This window comes from Sceloporus undulatus, chromosome 9 (genome assembly GCF_019175285.1).
Source record: "Sceloporus undulatus isolate JIND9_A2432 ecotype Alabama chromosome 9, SceUnd_v1.1, whole genome shotgun sequence".
NCBI lineage: Eukaryota > Metazoa > Chordata > Lepidosauria > Squamata > Phrynosomatidae > Sceloporus > Sceloporus undulatus.
In genome coordinates this window covers 30,580,342-30,601,750 of record NC_056530.1, presented here as the reverse complement: position 1 = coordinate 30,601,750, position 21,409 = coordinate 30,580,342, and the positions used below count along the sequence as shown (strand labels likewise).

Genomic DNA, 21,409 nt, shown 5'->3' with positions numbered 1-21,409 from the left:
AGAAGCCAAGAGGACAAAGTGGAGGTTGTTGTACTTTGGACACATCTTGAGAAGCCATGCATCACTGGAGAAACAATAATACTAGGAAAGGTGGAAGGAAGTAGAAAGAGAGGAAGCCGCGCATGTGCATGCTAGATGAGGGAGATCATGAATATGAGTTTGCGGGAGTTGGGCACAGCAGTGGAGGTCTTGGATATGTCGGAGACATCAGGGGGTTTTGGAGATGAGATTTTGGGGACAGCAGGGTTTTTGGATATGAGTTTGGAGAAATCGGGGGGTTTGGAGATGAGATTTTGGAGAACATCAGCGATTTTTGGAGATGAGTTTGCAGGAGTTGGCCCGCATGGAGGTCTTGGAAGTTTGGAGACATCAGGGGGTTTGGAGATGAGATTTTGAAGATTTGGAGACATCAGGGAGTTTTGGAGATGAGATTTTGGAGATTTTGGAGACATCAAGGGTTTTTGGAGATGAGTTTTTGGAGATGAGTTTACAGGAGTTGGGCACAGCAATGGAGGTCTTGGAGATGTCTTGGAGACATCAGGGTTTTTGGAGATACCTCATCCGCAGGGTCCCATGGATCGAGATTGACGCAAAGGGAATTAACTACAACCTACCACTGCTGAGTACAGTTTTGAGAACCAGAGTCCTGCCATGGAGGCCTAGATAAAGTTACTTGACTTTCGACCGTCATGCCACCGTTCTCGATGTCCATGCCAACCTGGAAATTCAAAATGGCCTCTGGGCAACAGGAGCCGATCTGCTTGAGGGGAAGGTGGGGGGCAAAAGCAAAAAGGAAGCCCATTTATTCAGGAACCTCTTCTCTCTGTGCGCCTGTGCTTCCCCCTTGCTGAAATGTTTTTATCGAGCGTTCCCCAGCAGCCAAGAACTTCGGAGCCATCCAGCAAACAGCCCTAATTCTTGTCTTCCCCGTTGCCATAGCTGCAGTGCAATTCCGGGTGTATTGATGTTCCCCCATTGATCTGTGGCGATGGTGCGGTGTCTGGACATGAGGCACGGCCATTGTGCCGGGGAAGCTGACAGACACAATCAAACCACCTGGCGTCTCCGCTCTCTCTGCCATTTGCACAGGCGCGCACACACACAAACGCACAATGGTGTGCATCGCAACCGCCTCGGTAAGCGCCATGCGCCGACCCGTATTGGCCCCACTTGCGGAAACATGGGGTCGGTGTTGTTAACAACTCATAACTCTCCTTTCGAGATAGGTTTCTTCTTTTATCTTTATTAATATAATTTTATTAATTTAGCAATAGCAATAGCGTTTGCTTTTCTATGCCGCTTCATTGGACTCATCACACGGGGGCAATGGAATTATAATGGAGATTATCCCGTGAAAACCGCACATTAGCGATTTTTCACATGACATCACGCATTAAGCGCCATTCTCCGGGGAATGTCCTGTGAAAAGTACACAGTAGCGATCAAGATTTTCACACGATGTTTCAATGCAAAGCCATTAAAGCGCCATTATCCCAGGAATAACCAGGCAATAAAATCCCGTGAATGATTTGTTGCTGTTTATTGCCTGGTTATCCCGCGATGGTGGCACTTTAAGCACGACGTCGTGTGAAAATGTTAATCGCGTTTTAATCTCGAGATTTTCACGGGATAATCACAGTTTAAACTACTAATAAAGTCCATTGTGAACTCAGCTCTCTCGAAGCGGTTTACAATCTGTAAACCGATTGCCCCCAACAAACTGGGGATTCATTTTACCGACCCACGAAAGGATGGGTAAAATTAAATATACTACAACAGTGTTAGTTTGTAGAATCAGTATGTAGAGATTTGTAGTAGCACCTTTGAGACTCACATAAAGAAAGAAGTTGGCAGCTTGATTTCCTAGACTAAAGCTACTACTTCTTTATCTATATGCATCTAAGGAAGTAGACTCAGGCCTAGGAAAGTTCATGCTACCAACTTCTTAGTTGAGTGAGTCTCAAAGGTGCTACGAAAGGATGGAAGGCTTCGTTTGACAAATGAAGTCAACCCTCAAATGCACCACACATTGCCAAATGCAGCCGTTCTTTCCCATACGTTTGCTCCTTACCTAACAACCTATTATTGTAAGTACTTTGGGTGTCTTATTTCATCCTTTACTTTATGCCATCAGTTCTAACATACAGTTGGCCCTCCATATCTTCACATTCTTCATCTGCGGGTTCAACCATCCACAGCTTGAATATATTCCAAAGATATATATTTCCAGAATGCAAACCTTAATTTTGCTCTTTTCTTATGGCACCTTCTTGCCTTTAATCTCCCAGCGCCACAGTGCCCTTGTTTGTTGTGCAAATGTATAGCTTTTAGTGCCTATGAAAGGTTCTCGGGCACCAGATTTTACGTGGTTTCTGATGCGTCGGCCAAGAAAAGGCACTGATCTCCGCCCCGCCTTCCCTCTCAGGGGCTAATGACTAATAATAACCAAGCCGCACATTAAAAACCCATCCTCTGGTGAACGGGGGTGTGTTGTTGTGTGTTTTTCTTAAGTTGGAGAGGCTTTTTGTAGCACTTTGCTTGTTTAATGGACCATCTTCAGACTCTGGAGGGGGCGGAGCGGAGAAGGAGAGGCAGCGGCAGCGGCAAAAAAGGATGGCCAAAAGGAGCTGCGATGGAAGCAGGCATCATGCCCACATCAATGGGGACACAAAAGTCCCATGCCCTTGGCATGGGAGTGTGGACAACATGGTAAAAGTTAATCATGACAATGGACAAATATCCATCGCAAAACAATGTACAATGGGACCTTGGTATCTGCTTGGGTTTGGTTCCAGGACTCCCCTGGGTACCAAAATGCATGGATGTGCAAGTCCCTAAATACAATGGGGTATTATTATATTATATTATTATTACAGTGGCTTGCCTAGGTGAGTTTCAAGTTGGGAATCAAACCCTGGTCTCTAGGGTCCTACATTTGCCTTTGCAGTTTGCTAAAGGGGTCCATTGCACCCCGCTACATAGCTAAGTGTCCTAAAGTTACGCCACGTAGACCATGGTGCAGAATGCGGCCATAATTAATAATGTTCCTTCCTAATAATAACAACATGTCCTTGTTTGTGTTTATTGCACTTAGGGATTTCAGGCAGAAATGCAATAGAGATGAGATCCCCTGCGGCGTGGCTTTACAGAAGTGAGAGGAGGACACGACGGTTTGAACTTCTGCCTGCCCATGGTTCAAGATGAATGCGAAGAGAGGAAGGTAGGCGGAGGCCAGTGTCCGTCACGCGGGAATTGCTTAGACCACAGCTAAGCTTTGCAGGTTGGGCCCAGCTTTGGGCATTTGCCGTTGTCAAAGAACGACCCATTTATACTGAGCTAACCAGACCCCAGCGGATCCTCACATCTGCCACCGGTTATTGAAGGAGGCTAAATTTAGAGGGCTTCTCTGCCGCTCAGTGTTTCTGAATTATTAACTCTGCTTTCTAGCTTTCTAGCTGCTGGTTGCCTTTGCCCGTTGCCGCTAATAGACGCGTTTTAATTTGCGTCTGTCTCAACTCTGAGTTGAAGGCAAGGAGGAGTTCTTCCCCTCCATCTCTCTCTATTTCCCTCTATGCAAATGGCTGCCCACTTTGGGAAGAACGCTGTCTCCCTCCAAGGGCTGGATTTGGGACTGCAAAAGAAGAGGGTCCTGGAGTTTTGGCGGACAGGCCACAAAATGGCCTTCAGTGGTTTGAGCTTTGGATTACAACTCTGGAGAGCAGGGTTCGAATTCCGGCTCGGACATACAAACCCAGTAGTTTCCATGGTTGAGTGGAAGGGGCTGAGTGGAAATGTGAACTCTGGTCTCCAGAGTCATCATCTGGTCTCCAGAGTCATCATCTGATGCTCAAACCATACCACTGCACTGTTTTTGACTGGCAACTGGATAAATACAGTGTGTGGAGAGATCTTGTAATACTTTGGGCCCATAGAGACATGCCAAAATAAAGCTGTTTGGGGTCACTTTGGAAGTATGCTGTTTAATGGTGCGCGTCCTAAGAGGCCGGAAGCTGTGCCAAAGCCATGCTGCGCTCCTTAGGACCGGAGTGTGGCTTTGGCATGGCTTCTGGCCCTTCAGGATGTATGCGTATTAAAACAGCATATCCCAAAGTGTCTCGAAACAGCTTATTTCCTTACATATATGAGATATGCATCCAAGGAATAGACTTTAGTCCCAAAAGCTCATGCTGCCAATGTCTTTCTTTCAGTGAGTCTCAAAGGTGCGCAAGATCTCTCTACAGCTGATCTACAGACTAAGACGGCTATATCCTTGGTATAATGCACTCCTCTAATGTTGGACTTTATCTGGCCACAGAACCATCAAATGGAAGTCCAGGTATACCCAATTTAATGTGATCTGTGGTGTTCCTTATTTAAAATCAAATTGTAGCAGAGGAAGAGATAACATGGAAAGAATAGGAATAAAAGGGGACTGCACGACAAAAGGAAACAGGGATAGCTTTACTTGGCCAACCCAAGTGCACAAAATAGTTGGTGCCACCTTGTGTGCGCGCGCTGTGTTTTAACAACCGTCCGCCGACCGTGGCGTCGCACTCCTGATCTCCATTTGCCCTAACGACCGAGGATAAGATACAAACGCCAGATCTGGCATGGATCATTTCACTGCGGATTGATTCCTTCCCCGGCTTTCTCTTTCCAACCCATGCGGAATGGGGAAGAAGTGGCAAAGCGGTCCATTCTTCCTCCCCAGAGATCTTTCTTCAAGGCCAGTTCCTCCTGCGATGAGACAGACGCCAGGGCCTCTGTAGACCAGCGTTGTCCAAACTTTGCTCTCCAGAGCGTTTGGACTTCGGGTCCCAGCATTCCTGATGTTGGCCAACTGGATAGGACTTCTAGAAGCTGAAGTGCAAAACCTGGAGGAGCAAAGTGTGGGATCCCACTGAATATATATATATATATATAATAGAGAGAGGAGAGAGAGAGAGAGAAATAATAGATGATTCTGTATACTATGTAAACGATATATATATATATATAGATATAGATGTATATATAGATATAATTTCTTGAGGTCTGTACTAGATATATTAGCTATATAGATAATTTCGAATCTGGAGCAAAATACAGAATTAAAAACTTTAGTATCCTACTTGTTACCACAATCAAACAGCATACAACCTTAAAAAATACAACAATATATACAATTTCCGCCTCCCCGTAAGTATTAACAATTCTAGCCATAAATAGACAATAAAATCTTATAGAAAATAAATGAAAGAACGTAGTATGTATTTTTATTCTGATTATTACTAATGTATATAGAGTATATATATTTATAGTATTTTATTTATTTCTGTATTTATTACTATATATTATATTTTATATATAGTAATTTATTTTCTTTCTGTATTTATTACTAGATTATATATATATAGATATAGTTTATATAGGTAATTTTTTTATTTCTGTATTTATTACTATATATAGAGATATATATATATAGTTATATATAGTAATTTATGTTCTGTATTTATTACTATATTAGATATATAGAGTTTTATATATAGTAAGTATTTTATTTCTGGATTGTATTACTATATAATCTATAGATAAAATAGTGTTTTTATATATAGTAATTTCTTATTTCTGTATTACTCTATAATATCTATATATATATATCGTTTTATATATAGTAATTTATTTTCTGATTTATTACTAATATAGTTTTATATATAATTTATTTTATTTCTGTATTTATTACTATATATATAATATATAGTAGTTCTTATATAGTAATTTATTTTATTTCTGTATTTATTCACCATAGTTTCAGAAAAGGAACTTTTATTTTATTTGGAATAAATCTACATGGCAATAAGATTATATACTGTACTGTATGAAAGGTAATGTATCCAAAGGAAAATTAGGAATTGCATGGAATTTATGTAAGATTAGTAGAGGTTATATATGGAAAGCAGAGGCACCCTTGGAGTGAATGAACTTGGCCACCATGGAAGGAACCAGCACTCTGCACATGCTCAGGAGCTTTTTGCCCGGAGGTGCTTATGGGAGGGCTTCGTGGGCGTGTTTCTTCGTGTTTTTTGGCTTATTGCTTTTAAAAATGAGTTTGTGGTGTCTTTTGTGGTAAAATACTCTTGACAAGCTCAGAGGCACTTCCGCCTGAGGTGTTGTAACGCTCCTGAGGGAAAAAGCGACATGCGCATTGCTCAATCCTCCTCTGAGGGAAAAACAACACTACGCATGCTCAGAGTCCTGGTACTTAAACTCTGAGGGAAAAGCAACAGTGCGCATGCTCAGATCCTGAGGCGTTTTCTAAACTCCTCTGAGGAAAAGCAACAGTTATATATATATATATATATATATATATATAGTTATATATATAGTAATTTATTTTATTTCTGTATTTATTACACCATAGTTTCAGAAAAGGAACTTTTATTTGGAATAAATCTTACATGGCAATAAGAATTTATATACTGAAAGGTAATGTATCCAAAGGAAAATTTAGGAATTGCATGGAATTTATTTAAGATTTAGTAGAGGTTATATATGGAAAGCAGAGGCACCCTTGGAGTGAATGAACTTGGCCACCATGGAAGGAACCAGCACTCTGCACATGCTCAGGAGCTTTTTGCCCTGAGGTGCTTATGGGAGGCTTCTGTGGGCGTGTTTCTCGTGTTTCTTTTGGCTTATTTGCTTTTAAAAATGAGTTTTGTGTGTCTTTTGTGGTAAAATACTCTTGACAAGCTCAGAGGCACTTCGCCCTGAGGTGTTGTAACGCTCCTGAGGGAAAAGCGACACTGCGCATGCTCAGAATCCTCCTCTGAGGGAAAAGCAACACTACGCATGCTCAGAGTCCTGAGGTACTTAAACTCTGAGGGAAAAGCAACAGTGCGCATGCTCAGAGTCCTGAGGCGTTTTCTAAACTCTCCTCTGAGGGAAAATCAACAGTGCGCATGCTCCGTCTCGGCTGAAAAAACCCGGGCGGATTTTTCAAAACAGCTCCTTTTATGCTTCCCTTGTCAATTGGCTCGACGAAGTTAAGATCTGCCCCCCCTTTGCTCCCTCATTGGCCAACAGAGCTGTTTCCTTTATTGCTATTGGATCAGGATGATGCCTGTCTAATCCCAACGGCTTTTTTCAGTTAAAAAAACTCCCCCGCCCTCGTGACTGTTCTTCCTTCGATCCGTCAATCATTGGGTGGGCCGACACACGATTGGTCAACCGCGATACCACCCGCCTTTTTTGCGTCAGCTCGTGATTCTATTGGTCGCTCAGACTGCGTGGGAGGGGTTACATTGGAAAAGGGGGCGGTGGAGGGAGGCGGCCATTTTGGCTGCGCTGCGAAAGAGACGGGAGAGTGGGGAAACCGGGCGGCGGAGAAGGAGCGCCTTCGACCGGCTCCCTTCGCAGCCTTCGAAGCTCTCCAGGCCGCCATGTCCGACACTGCCGGCGGCGACGGCCGCTCTGAAGAGACCGGCGAAGAGAAACAGGTGAGGGGGCGTTTTGAGAGGTCTTGGGAGTGGGAGAGACCCGATAGGCCCGCCTCCACGCCACTCTCCTCGCATCTGTGTCCTGATTGGTCGCTGTCGAGCAGCGCTCGCCGCTCATTGGTTGTCGCGCGTTCCGTGGGCGGTCTTTCCGGTTGGGACCATAGAGGTTGGACTGGAAAGGAGAGTTGTGAGGAGGAGGCAGCCTGGACTTCCGGTTTAGCAGTCTCTATGGTCCTCTGCCTTTCTCCTGGAATAAAGTGAAGAAGAGGAAGCTGGGGATGGTGAGTGGCGCTCTGCCAGCCTGGACTGCAGCTCCCATCGGGCTGGGAAGCCTGGGCTCTGCAGTAGCAGCATCCCCAGCATGATGGGCCTTGCAGTCCTAGGGGCTGTGCTTTAGAGTCTTCTGGGAACCTGGGTTTGATCCACACTCTAGAATTAATCCAGTTTGACACCACTTTTAACTCTTGTGGGATCCTGGGATTTGTAGTTTGCTGGTGTTGTATGCATTTGAGTCATTTCTGATGTTTGGGGGTTTTCTTGCCAAGGTTTCTTCAGAAGGAGGTTTGTCGTTGCCGTCCCCTGAGGCTGAGAGAGCGTGACTTGACCAAAGTCACCCACTTGGTTTACATGGCTGAGCCGGGATTCGAACCCAGGCCTCCGGAGTCATTCGTTGCGTGCCTTTGAGTCGTTATCCCAACTCTAAGGCGGACCTATAACTGGGTTTTCTTGGCAGGTTTCGTCAGAGGGAGGTTCGCCGTTGCCATCCTCCAAGGCAGAGAGAGTGTGGTTTGCCCAGGGTTTCAGTGGATTCGAACCCTGGACTCTAGACTTACAGTCCAATGTTCAGGCCATTAAAGTCTTTTAAGCCTCCTCTGCCAAAGTATGCTAGTTCCTTACCAGACTACAAGTCCCAGGAGTATGTAGGACGGAGCCATGGCAGCTGATGTTTCACCTGCATCTGTGGCTGGCGTCTTCTGAGGATGCTGGCATGAAAGAGAGTGGGGTGTGTATGTATATGTGTATCACACACACTATGAGGCCCTTGGTTGAGAGGAACTGATTTCTCGTTGCGTGTTTCTGTCAACCAACAGTCACACAATAAATATGTACACACACGCACCCCGCTCTCTTCCATACCCACATTCTCTGATGATGCCAAAGCCACAGATGCTGGTGAAAAGTCAGGAATAAACTCTTCCAGAACATGGCCACAGAGCCCAAAAAATCCACAAAGACCTATGGCTTCTTGCCCTGAAAGCCTTGGGCGTCACAAATTGTGGAGAAGGTAAGGTTCCTAAAGGTATAAAACCCTTTGCTTGTTGGTTAAGCAAGGTCTTCCATCACCCCCATTTCAGCATTGACAGTTGAATAAACTTACTTGTTCTTGAGTTTGCCCTTAAGCCAGGCGTGAAAGCATTAGCTGCAGTGGCACCCTCTCCTTCTTCCCAAGGATCTGATATTGAGAGGCATTGTATCCTTGATGTCGAAGATGCTCATCCTATGCAGTAGTCATCTGTAGATTTCTCCCCTTTGAAACTCACCATCTCATTTTACAGGTGTCATCTTGTGGCCATAATGTTCTGTGGGCTTATGTCTCGACCTACCAATATACCTTTAATCCCACAGATCTTCGCTGGCTGGGGCTAACAGTAGAATGTAGGCTGTCTTGATGAGATGGAAGGAAGCTTCTCCTACACTTCCTTGTCATTCATTGCCCATCATTTTATATAACAACTCTTGTCATGTTCCCACTCTTACACTTCTGTCAGAAAGCGGGGTATCGGTTTAGCCTGGGTTTTGTGTTTCTCTCCCCTGAGAAATCTTAAGTTCAAGGAGGGTGCTGGGAGGCTGTTTTGTCTTCTCTCTCAGAGACCTGCAGAGGGCATGGCTGTTAAACCAGTTTGGAATGTAGACACAGTTAATGAATTGGGGGAAGCTGTCTCAAGCCGGTTTGTTGGCACTTGCTGGGAATGGCAACAGTGGCCACCGTTTACAGAGAAGCACTGTTTTCTTTTCCTCTTTTGCCAGCGGCAGGGTCCACTCCCTTGCCCATTATGAGTGGGCAAGCCTCCTTGCCCACAAGAGAGAGCAAGCGTTATCCTTTTTTGCCCTTTTCCATCTTGGTGTGACTGGAAAAGGCATGGGAGCAGACTCAGCATGCCTGGACCAGAGCTTCTGACTTGGCCGCCTCAGGGCCTGGACTTTCAAGGCTATTTGTCAGCTAAAGGTCTGGTCTTGACATGTCCAAGGGCACCCTTGTCATAGGTATACATCATAATGACAGTTTGGGTGGAGGTGGAAGAGAAGGACCTACACCCAGCTTGTGTCAGGAGACATGGCTGCTCCTGCTACCAACGATATCACCCCAGAATGGCTTTCTAAGGACCCAAACTGAGCAGGCATCACACAACTTGCCAACTGAAGGGCCAGGCAATCCTTTGCATATCAAGGGGGTGCCATAGAACGGTGAACCCCCTCCATTTAAAGCTTCCAAACTCTTCCAGCTGGCTGGGGGATTCTGGGAGTTGTGGTCACCAAGGGTAACATTTCCAAGCTCTGCTTCTAATAATAAGACTATTAGGGCGACTGTGGCAGGTGATAGTGTTCAGTTTGTACTTCCTTGCAACAGCCCCCAAAATCTTGCTCTCCTCCTGTACTGACAGAGCTTGGGCTTGTCTCTTCCACCGAAAAAGTCTGGCTGGGGGTATTTGTAAGCTGCTGTCCGAAAAGTTACTTTTCTAAAACTCAAATTTGACTTCAACCTGGACCTTTCTGTGTGGGTACGACTCACTCCTTTGCAGCTCTCCAGAGCGCCTCTGACTTTGCACAACCTTCCAAAACTTGGCACCCTCCAGTTTTGTGGGAATAAACCTAGGAGTGGCTCGACAATACAGCAAGACAGTGCCAGGTTGTGGAAAACCTGGTAGACTCCAAGAGAAGGGTTGGCAGCTGTTGGGCTTTGGGTAAAATCTGGCCTTCTGAATGCCAAGAGAAGACAGCTTCTTTTCTGTTGGCAATATCTGACTTGGGATACAGGGAGAAGGGCATGGACCCAGACATTTCATGTGTCTGTGGTGAAGAGAGGGAGGGGGAATGGGATCATTTGGAGGTGGCTGCATTATGCGGTGACCCGTCTGGAGTTGTTGTCCAGCAAAATAACCTCTCTCCAAGCTCTGTCCTACCCTCAACAGCAATGGCTTTTCAAAGTCTCAGGGAGAAGTGGATCCTTTCTTTGCCCCGCCAAGCCCTGCTGGTTGCTGATTTAAGCAGGACGTTCTGCATGCCTGGCAATGAACTCGGGCTTGTCATTGCTGGAGACAATGTGCTGGGGCTTGCCACTGAGACAAGGAGGTTGGCGAAAGTCCTGCCAGTCAGTCTGTGGGAGAGATAGATCGGAGCATTGCAGTGAGCCAGTCTGAAACTGTCCTCTTCCAGCTTTACAGACCCAGGCATTCTTCTCATTTTCAGCCGAGACCCCATTGCCACCCACAAGTGGTTAACAGGGATCCATGGACCCAGAGTTAGGGAGTGGGAACACTTGATGGGGCACATCAAACTTGGGTTACTCATTGCCCTAAATAAACAGGTCGCAACTGGCATCATGGCCAAACTTGGAATGGCACACCAAAGGGCTGGGCGAAGCTGAGCAGGTCTAGCTGCAAGGAGAACTGGCAAGCTGACCAGCTTGGACATTGGCAGGACAGACAGTATGCCAGGCTTGGCGACAACAAGGTCAAGGCTGTGTGGGAGGAAGCTGAACTTGGTCTCTATTTTAAGCAGGAAAAGAAGGCTTTACCAAAGTGAGGGTTGTGATTTGATTTTTAGGGGCGTTTTGACTCCTCTGCTCCCCAGTACACAAGGACCATGGCATTTTTGGCATGGCTTTAGAAGCGCGCAAGGCCTGACACCTGGAAAGTTGTGCTATGTAGACCCTCCAGCTTCAGAGGCAGTCTCTTTTTTGTATCAGTTGCTGGAGGACAAGCAGCGGTGAAGAAGGACTTTCAGGCTACTCAGAATCTATGGAGACATCCTACTCCCTTTCCCCCTCTGTGCTTTCAAACCCAAACCAACCAATCTCTATTTATGTGACAATTGGGTGAGTGGCAGCTTACCAGGAGGGTTGGGGGGGCATATATACAAGCTAAACTAACTAAATGCATACAGAAAGTGAAGGTTAAAATAATATTGAACTGACATCTGACTCGGGAGGAAGAAAGGCAATCGATAAAGGCAGGAGTATGTTCATGTGGACCATGAAGACAGCAAAGGGAAGCAGGATGCTTTGGTCCAAACCGAGAAAGCTCTTCTTATTGCTGCAGATTTATTTACATAGCATGTACCATTGTGCGTCCTGTACCAAAATGGACAAGAGCAAAGCTCTGCCTGGAGGCTTGGAACAAAGTGCTGGCTTGACGCAAGCACAAACACACACACCCAGCGCACTGTGAGCGGGGACTTCAGCTGACACGGCAGTACCAAAAAAACCCATTCTCTCTCATCCCACACAGTTCCCCCATGCCAGCGATCTCCCACCGCCACCACCTTTCTTTTTGCATTAGTGTTTTTCTGAGTCATCCACTTTTCCAGAACGCTGCCCACAATATAGCACAGGACTTTTTAACAGTTTGAGTGCTGTAAGTTTCCCACTGAAGGAGCATCTTCCTTTCTTGCCTTGAGCATAATCACCCGGCTCTTAAGAGGAGAGGCTCCTTCCTTGCAAGCGTAGTGCAAAGCTTGACGTTCTCTCTGGTTTCTGTTGCCCCATGCTTTATCGCAGAATACCTGCTCCATTCCTACTTCTTGCCTTTCGTGAGAGGCTCAAAGTTGGTTGCAAAGCACCCTCAACCATCGGTTGAAAGGCTGGGATGTCACAAAGCGTTAAGGGGTTTGTGTTGGGAACAGAAGGCGGAGAAACAGTGCAACTCTTGTGCGGAAGGTGGAAGGTCGGTTAGATTTCTTGCTAAAGATGTCACCAGTTTTAGTGCCATGATTGAATTGGAGGGTGGAACGAGATCATGGCTAAAAAGTCCCCGTTCTGATGGTTATTGAATGTGGGGAACTTCCCATATAAGACCTGGCATGTTCTTTATTCCAGTGATTCATGTGCGAACCAGATAAAGGAACTTGAGATAAGGTTAATTGTGCCATTCTTTGCCCTTTCCTTATTGCTGCAGATTGCACTTTTCCTTTGCATGATAATTGCAGGTCCTCTTTAAGTGGCCTTCTAGCTTCTGAGGCTGGCACATACCACTTTCTCTAAATGTGTAACTTTTTATATTGCTTTACAGCAGGGCTGGTCAACTGGGGATTGGGCATGGACCCATTTGCCCCTTCCCCTACCTTGCCCATGGCCAGCGTCCAACCACAACAAGACCAGATACCTCAGTTCCTCTGCAGTGCTGCTCAAAATGATGACATGGTGACAAAGGGAAAACGGAGCAGAGGTGTAGTTCTGTCCTTCCTTTGCCCCTTCATGGTTTGCAATACTGGACTAGCTATTCACATTCTTGAGTCAATGCATGATCTGATGGGAGCAGAGACTTCTGACTGTGTTTACCTTTTTGACCATGCAGAGTCACTCGGTTTGAAATGTCAGCCTGCCCCATCCCGAAGCAGCCAGACAGATGCCGACGGAATTACAAAAGACAGCACTGTCTCTGCCAATGCAAACCCAAAGAAGATGGCATATGCCCAAACGGCATTGGGAGGAAGTGCATTTGGTGTACCCAGGGCAGCCCTGTAATGCCACCCTCTGGCATGCTGGTCCAAAAATAGTTTGAGATGTTTGAAACAGCATTTGAGAGCCAGCAGAGAGAACCTTCTAGCATGGTGGGCTGTCCTGAACGTTTAGCAAAATGCAGTCCTCCATTTGCACTTGTTTAAAGTAAAATCCCACCTTGCCTAAACTGGCACTTTGCATGGCATCTTCCTCTCCCTCAACCATGGCGTAATGGTAGCTGTGCCACCATGGTTTGGTTGTAATCAGTGCAGTTCTTCCCTAACTATTTTCCCTCTTCCAGATTCCTTTCTTCTCTTCTTCCTGGCTCTAGCTTTGTATTTCCAGTATTTTAATGATAACCCAATTCTATCACTATTGACTAAGTGGCATGCAAACCTGATTCAAACTTTGCTTTCTGGTTGCTATTTACTGGAATCAAAGCTTAATGTTAACCACTGTCGGCGCTGGAGTATATACAGAAATAAATAAACTCTGTTTGTCTTAGACTGTTTGAATTCACTTCTTGAATTCTTGAAATGTCTTTTCTTTCAGGACACACAAGAGAAAGAAGCGGTCCTGCCTGAGAGAGCAGAGGAGGCAAAACTAAAAGCCAAATACCCAAACTTAGGACTCCAGAAGCCTGGTGGCTCCGACTTCTTGATGAAGAGACTCCAGAAAGGGGTATGTGCACATACACTGAAAACACAAAGTTAAAACAGTTGAAAACATATTCGAAGTATTAAAGGAAGAGATAAAACCCAGCACACCTGTGATCCTTCTGCCACCAGAAGAGTTAAAGGCCTTCCTAAATAAAAAGGTCTCTGTTTGGTGGTAGAAAGAAAATAGAGAAGGGGGCATTGAACCTCGGGGGGCAGGGGATTCCACAGCATGGGAGCAGCCACTGAGAAGACTCTAGTGGCAATCAGATCCTATCTTTTACCCCCTTTTATCAAACAGATTGGCCTTTGCTACCTCGCAGGGTTGGGGCACCCATTTCAGGGCCAAAGCAGGAAACTGGTTTTCCTCTAGATGTTTTGGAGTACCATCTCCCATCAATGCCAGCAAGCTTGGCCTATGGTCAGGGTGGATGGCAGTTGGGCTTTCCCTGCCTCCTGGCACCCTTATTTTTATGTTGGCACCCCTAAGTACAGCTGATTTAACTGGCAAGGCAAGATTACTCATGATGGGTTCTCCCACTCTCATCCTGAGTGGGAGAATCATGCGGTTGGTTGCTAGGAGACCTCATGACATCCCCCTGATGCTTTGGGGCTTGTGGCAGGTTGCCTCCCACTCTCCCTGTCAAGAAGTTGTGAAGGTGTATGGTGGTTTTGCTTTGGACTTGGTGGGCTAAATTCAGCCTATTTCCCTCGGGAGTGTTGGCCTGTGGCTGGCCTGTGCTCTGAATCTCTCATCCTCCTTGCATTTCTCTCTCCTTCCAGCAAAAGTACTTTGACTCTGGAGATTACAACATGGCCAAAGCCAAAATCAAGAACAAACAGCTGCCAACCGCGGGGACTGACAAGAACCTGGTGACGGGCGACCACATCCCTACGCCTCAAGATCTCCCTCAACGGAAATCTTCTCTTGTCACCAGCAAGCTGGCAGGGTAACCTGCACTCCTGATGGGTGTTTCTTTTTCATTTTTGTTTGGGGGTTTCTGGCTTGGGTTTTTTTTTCCCCTCCTTTTTTTTTCCTTTGGTCAGACCGGTTGAACTTTGCTGTATCATAGGGCTGGGACACGCAGAACTCTCTCGTAGCTGCTGCTGCTGGAAAAATATTTACAGTAATCAAAACCAGAAGCCGAGTCCTGGACTTGTTTGCAATTCTGATTGGAGTTTTCTCACCGCAGTCCTTGCCGTGCCCAGATCCTCCCAGGTCAAAGTCTGCTTTCTGTAGTTCACAGTTGCTCTTCCCTCCAAGGCAGAAGAAAGCCACCAAAACCAGCCCCTGCTGTCACTTTGTCCTTTGTTGTGAGTGTGGGGAAAAGGAGTCCCAACTGAGCAGAACCCAAGGGAGTTTAGTGTGTTATAATCGTTCTAAGGATGAGAATTATACTTGGTATTTATATAGGATCACCAGAGTGGGAGCGTACAAAGCCAGGTTTGGTATTTTCATCCCCGATTGCTGGAGATGTGTGTGCTGAGGGATGTGTGCTGTGTGCTGTGATTGCAAAAGAGAAGACAGTTCTAGAGATTACCATGTGAGTTCATGGCAGAAGTGAGATATCAGATAGGGAATATGTTGAACTTTAGTGGGGCTTCTACATTTTATCACCTCTCATCGGATGACTGGGAGCAAAGATCCATTTCCGCACCAAGAGTGACCAGCCATATCTCTCTGTGTAGGGCGTGAGGGCACCAGAGGTAGACTGCTGTCAAACACAGAAGTTCCATTTTAGCTATCCTAGCTGTTTTCAGTCTGTGAGGCCTGTCTGTTAGGGCTGTTTTTAGCTTCCTCTAAGCTAGAAACATGGAGACAGAAACCAGTTAGTAGCTAGGCTCAGATGTATGGTCTCCATCAGGTTGGGTTGTGTGTCTTTTTTATCTCTTGGCCTAATCCCTACAGGCAGTTACTTCCAAAATCCTCAGCCGTTTCTTCCCAGAGAGGTCTGCCTCCAGTCTTGAAGGCCACTTGAAAGAACTTTTGGCCACGTAGATGTTGGCTATCGACATGTCTGTTGCTGGGTCAGTGTGTCGTGGCACAAAACAGATGTCATGCTTGGTCTAAAGGGCATAAGATGACCCCAAGCAGATAACAGAGCTGTTATTGGATCACCTTAAGGAGTGATAAGGAGCATGTAGAGTTTATGGCTTTACAGGTTCAGCAGATTGGGTGCTGGCATCCTTGACAGACCTTAGTCAGGTAGTGGTTTGAACTAGGGTCAAGAGTGAGGTGTATTGCAAGGGCTGGCTATTGATAATTTCTGTCCCTCGTCCAGCTAGCTTAGTCAGTTTTATTCTGGGGGCAGACTGCAGTTTGTGAACAGAACGGTGCTTCCCCTAGAATTTTAAAAATCATGTGCCAAGAAGTGAAGGAATCAATAATCCAGATCCATCATGGGAATCCTACAACAGGGTGGGCAACTGTTAGGCATTGGGTGGGGGTACTGCATTACATCCCCTTGGGAGAAACCTTGGAGGGCTACACACTCCTGCCCCCTCCAAAACATTTTTACATCACTTCTGATTCGCTACTTCTTTTTTAAAGGCATCTCCTGGGCTTGAAATGGCCAGGGAGCATCTAAAACATGGTGAAATAGCCCCTCGCACCTCTTAGAGGATGCTTGGGGGCAAAACAATTGACCCAAGGGGGGCATAAAGTAGCCATGGGGGCACATGTGGTCCAGCCCTTCTTGAACCACCGGAGGAGTGATTTTTAAGCATTCACTTAGGAAAAAAAGAATCCAAGCCGATCCCTCACCTTCTGGCAAAACAACAAAGCACTGCCCTATAGTTCTCCCAGCCTCTTTTCTTACCCCAAAGGGCTCAACATGTCATTCTGTTCATAACAGAAGGCTAGGGATGCCATGCTAACTGCAACCTTCACCTGCTGCCCAGTGCTGTCCTATGCCAAGCCCCAGGATAGACACAGCCTCATCCGTTACACCAGGAGATGGTCTTCTTCCAAAGCAATCCTGAGGGCCATTTACTTCTCCACCCTTCAATACTTTTTAAGTTTGCAAGTACAGATGTGTTCACTGTTTGAGTGAAATGGACTGCCCTGAAGGGTGGTAGCCTCTCCTTTGGAAGCCTTTAAAACAGAGCTTGGGTGGCCATCTCTTGGGGGTGTTTTAGTGGTGCATTCCAGCATGGCAGGCGGCTGGACTAAGTGGCCCTTGTGGTCCAGCTTTATGATTCTTTGACCCCAGAAGTGAGTCCATGTGTTGACAGAGGGCATCAGGCCCCAGAAGATCTCTTTCCTTGTAGGAAAAGTTTGAAAATTCCCACAAATGAAAGATCAGATGGACTGCGTGCTTGGGATCATTTGAGTAGCAGCCATTTCTTTAGAGCCGAGGTGTTCTTCTCAGAGAAAGGACAAAATACCAGTACGTCATTGGAGGGTATTTATTTTATTTATTTGTATTTAAAAGCAAGTGGCTTTCCCTCCCCTTCTCTGTAGCTCGCCTACAAGAGTTTGGCCGGACTGAAGTTCTGCCTGGCTGTGTGTGTTAGTCTCAGGGGTAAGACGCTGAACAAGAAATAGAATCCCAAAACATGGGGAATAGTTAGTCCCAATGGCATTTCTGGGCCTTTGAGGGGATCTGGGGAAATTCTCTGCAAAGGAATAGCATAAGAGAGAAGGATTGCTGGTTATATTTTGCCTTTTTCAGATGGAAGGTTCTTTAGATATAGTCATAAAACACAAATGAGCCTCGTGAAGGAGAGTTGGACTCGTGCCCTTCTGAGCGGTGGCAATCCTGCCCAGCTTCTCTTTAGTATTAGCATTTTCTCTAGGCGTCCCTGAGGACTAGAGCCTTCATAAGCAAAGTTGCGGGAGACTCCGTTCACTACAAAACCCTTCTTTCTGTGCAGCCCCAGGGCTCTTTGTTCCTTGCAGGTCCTCTGCCCCACCACCAAACGGCTGTGGATTTCACCAGAAAGGTTTTGAAGCAGTGAAGCATTGGGGATTTGTGATGGAGGAATGAGTGTTTTGCTACCCTTTGGATTCAGAGATGTTTTGTCTGGTGGTGATCTTGGATTGGGGTCAGCAAGTAGCATTGAACTATTCTCTCTCCTTCCTCCATTGCTTCATATCAGTCTCTGTTTTGGTCTCAAGGGTTATTTAGGCTTCATCTCTGTGGGCTGCCAGCTGTAGAGCTGGACAGTAGACCTGGACAGATTTCTAGCTCAGTTAGCTGGCCAGGCAGGGTAAGACATTGAGATCAGTTTTGAGAGACACTTATCATAACAAAAATTCAGGCAGCTCTGTTGAATCGTACCAAAAAAATAAGCCACAGGTGGTTTGCAAAGCTAATGGCTCTTAATGGTCTGCTCAGCCAAACTCTCCCCTAACACTGGGCATGGTAGCAGAGTGGTTGGCATGGGTGCATTCTTCCTGAGCACAGTCCAACCGCAGAGTCCGATGCCTTTGCAGCTACACGCAGAGAAAAATAGAGATGCTTGAGAGGCAGGTGGGCTATGAAGCTGCTGGTCTTGGTGCCCAGAATGTCCTGGCACTCCAACTCCATGAGCCTTGGCCCCACTTCCAATAACACTGGCAGGGAGGTTGGCTTGAATGGTCCTGGTGCAAGGAGTCCTTTTCTCCCTCTTGTTCCTGCAACAGACACCCCAGTCAGGCTCAGGGGAGTAAGAGGCCAAGCATGAAGGATGGAGTGCAGGCCGGCACCCGCTTCAGCCAGGAAGGAAGGGCAGTGTCAGAATGAGGCTGCTTCAGTCTCTCTAAGCCATAATGGTGTCTCCAAATAAAACCTCTTGCCATGGTCAGGGGCCTGTGACTTTCTGTGTAGGAAGGGCACTGTGCCTTCTGGTTTGGGTCTCTGTATGTCTAGAGGTTGGACCTGATTTCTAAACACTTTTGCCCCCTTCTCTGGTGCTCATTCTTCATGGGCCCCGTCCTGATTCCCTGGGGGTGGGTGAAGGGTTTTTCCATCCTTGTATTTATTTATTTGTTGTAGATTTGACTGCTTGCACATAGTAACCATCAATAGGAATAATTCCTGTCAACAGGTTGAGTCTCCCTTACCCGAAATGCTTGGAACCAGGAGGATTTTGGATTATGTACATATACATCAGGAGAAATCCTGGAGGTGGGACCCAACTCTAAACCCAAAACACATTCATGTTTTGCATACGCCTCATAGCCTGAAGGCAGCTTTATGCACAGTATTTTAATAACTTTGTGCATGAAACAAAAGTGTGTGTACGTTGCGCTGCTGGAAAGCAAAAGGGGTCACTGTCTCAGCCACCCATGTGGACAATTTTGGCTTCCGGATAAGGGGTACTCAACCTGTATTAGCAAGGGAAATGTTCGCCTTTCCTAAGTTTATAGCACCATTGTATTTCTTTCCTCCTATTCTCTAGCTTCAGTCTCTTCATGTTAGCTTGGCCCTCGGTCCTGCCTCCTATCGCTGCCTCTTGAGTTTTTAGGTGAGTCAGTGGCATTTGGAAGTGGATTCTCCATTTCTTTGTGGCTGTTCCCCCCAAAAGGCTCATCTTCTCCTCCTCTTCCGGAGGCACTCCAGCTTCTTCTAGGCTCCTGCTCTTCTCCAACTCCTTTGAGCCCGTGCCGTTCTGCTGTTTGTCCCAGCCATAATGTAAATAGATATGAATCATATATATAAATATATAAATATATATAATTTTGTACATCACTGTCATCTCTATCTTCCAGTGTTTTGCTTTTTTTCTAACAAAATGTTGGGTTGGGGAGCAAAACGCCAAACAAAAACCCACGCCACGCACCGCAGCCTGCTATAGCGCACCACGGACTCCCGTTTGGGCTTTCTTGTTAACAGGCTTGGAGTTTAAAACGGCTGTTTCGGCAGAGGCCAACCATTTTGGTCCCCTCCTGTTTTTGCTCGGGCGTCGGGATAGTTTTCTTGGTTGTGTGAAGGAAAAGAGCCGGAGTGTGAAAACGTAAGCGAGAACGTTTGGAAATAAAGTAACCCTTGTCTCAACCCGTGAATTGGATGCTTCTCTCTTAACCTCTGAAGAACCTATCTGTGTGTTTCATTTCTATCCTGTACATACACACTCCATTGAATACCTTTCTGCCTAGCCATTTAGTCAAACATATCTTTACCTGCTGGCCCAAGGAAAGTGCCCTAGAAATGCAGCCTCTCTTTGGGTTTGCATCCGTCTCTAAATTCCTGGGTCTGCCTCTGCAGCAACTTGGACATTAAACCAAACAGTAACAGTTCCCTGTCTGATGGCTGTTTTATATTTCTCCCATTTCTCTAGTCCTAACACAATGAAGGTATAAATGTTTCTTTAAACATAACAGACCTGTGCGACTCTGGGATTGCAGTTGGCCAGAAAAGCAGACCCATTTGTAACGCAAATCATTATGTATGCATCCTTGTCTTTGCCTCTCAAGGGGTCTGTAATACAAGCGAGTGTTTCTCATGCTATCTTATCAAGGAAATCGTGTGCCAGGGCCTGGCATCAGTTTGCGTCTAATGATACAACTATTTCTTTCCTACAATCCCCCAGAGTCTGTAACGCTGATATAAGCAGTAAAATTTGTAACCCCGAAAGCACCAAATCCTGGAAGATAACCATGTTCTGGCCTGGTTAGTATTTGGGTGGGGGGCTTCCAAGGAATGCCATGTGCCGTAGGTTATGTTTCAGAGGAATGCAATGGCAAACCACCTCTGAGTATTCCCTAAATGAACCCTGTAAAGACTGGGACGCGATTTGGTGGATTCCAGTTCCAAGGAAAGAGATTCCAGCTACATATTAGGAAGAACCTCTTGACTGTGAGAGCTGTTTGACAGTGGAATGGACTCCTCTGAGGCTGGTAGATTCCTTTGGAGGTCCTTAAAAAGAGGTTGGATGGCTATATCTTGGGAGTGCTTTCCTTGTGTGTTTGTGCATGGCAGGGGATTGGACTAGGTGTCCCTTGGGGTCCCTTCTAGGGTTTTATGCCTTGTCAGGAAGGAGCCCTTGTAATTCGTCTTATGGCCGGCAGAGAGCGGAAAGAGCTTTGTCCGCACAGGACAGGAACATGATTCACCCGCAAACAAGGGGGCTGGATGTTGGTTTGCATTTTCCAACGCTGAGGTCATACTGTTCTGTCTGGAAAATGTGGAAATACGTAGTTGAACAGCGGGTGGAGGGGGGCGAAGATGCAAAGACGATGGTTTTGTTGGTTCTGCCCTGAGTCCAGAGAGCTGTGTAGCTTAGCTTGAAAACTTTGGATCTAGATACTGACTCAAACTTTTTGAAGCAGTTCTGCCTCTGCACACACATCATCGAAACATCAAATCGGAAACAAGCTTTTGCTTGTTTTGGTGGGGCAAATGTCCAGTCACTCAAAAGTTAGCTCAAAGTCTAAACTATGCACAACTTGATTCAGGTTTTGGCTGCGTTTCCCTTGACATTTGCTCCCATCCCAGTTAAAGAAAATAAATTCTCAGGCTCCCCTTTCCTTCAGATGAAAGGATCTTAACCTCTTCTCAAGCCTGTCCTGCACAGCAGAGTCAACAGCCGATGTTTTTAAAGCCTGGATCCGGGCTGCAGCCTGTTGCTTGTGC

At 46.1% G+C, this 21,409-nt stretch overlaps 1 protein-coding gene across 2 annotated transcripts; it reads left to right on the top strand.

Annotated features, from left to right (window-relative positions):
* The first annotated feature begins 7,298 nt into the window (after positions 1-7,298).
* On the top strand, positions 7,299-19,831 carry ENSA (endosulfine alpha). Of its 2 annotated transcripts, none has more exons than XM_042439777.1 (3): positions 7,299-7,475; positions 13,747-13,875; positions 14,634-19,831. In XM_042439777.1, the coding sequence occupies exons 1-3, from the start codon at positions 7,419-7,421 to the stop codon at positions 14,802-14,804; spliced, it is 357 nt and encodes a 118-aa protein (XP_042295711.1). In that variant the 5' UTR covers positions 7,299-7,418; the 3' UTR covers positions 14,805-19,831. The 2 variants fall into 2 exon arrangements, with proteins under 2 accessions (XP_042295711.1, XP_042295712.1); XM_042439778.1 differs by lacking the exon at positions 7,299-7,475 and adding an exon at positions 7,636-7,756.
* Positions 19,832-21,409: the final 1,578 nt, after the last annotated feature.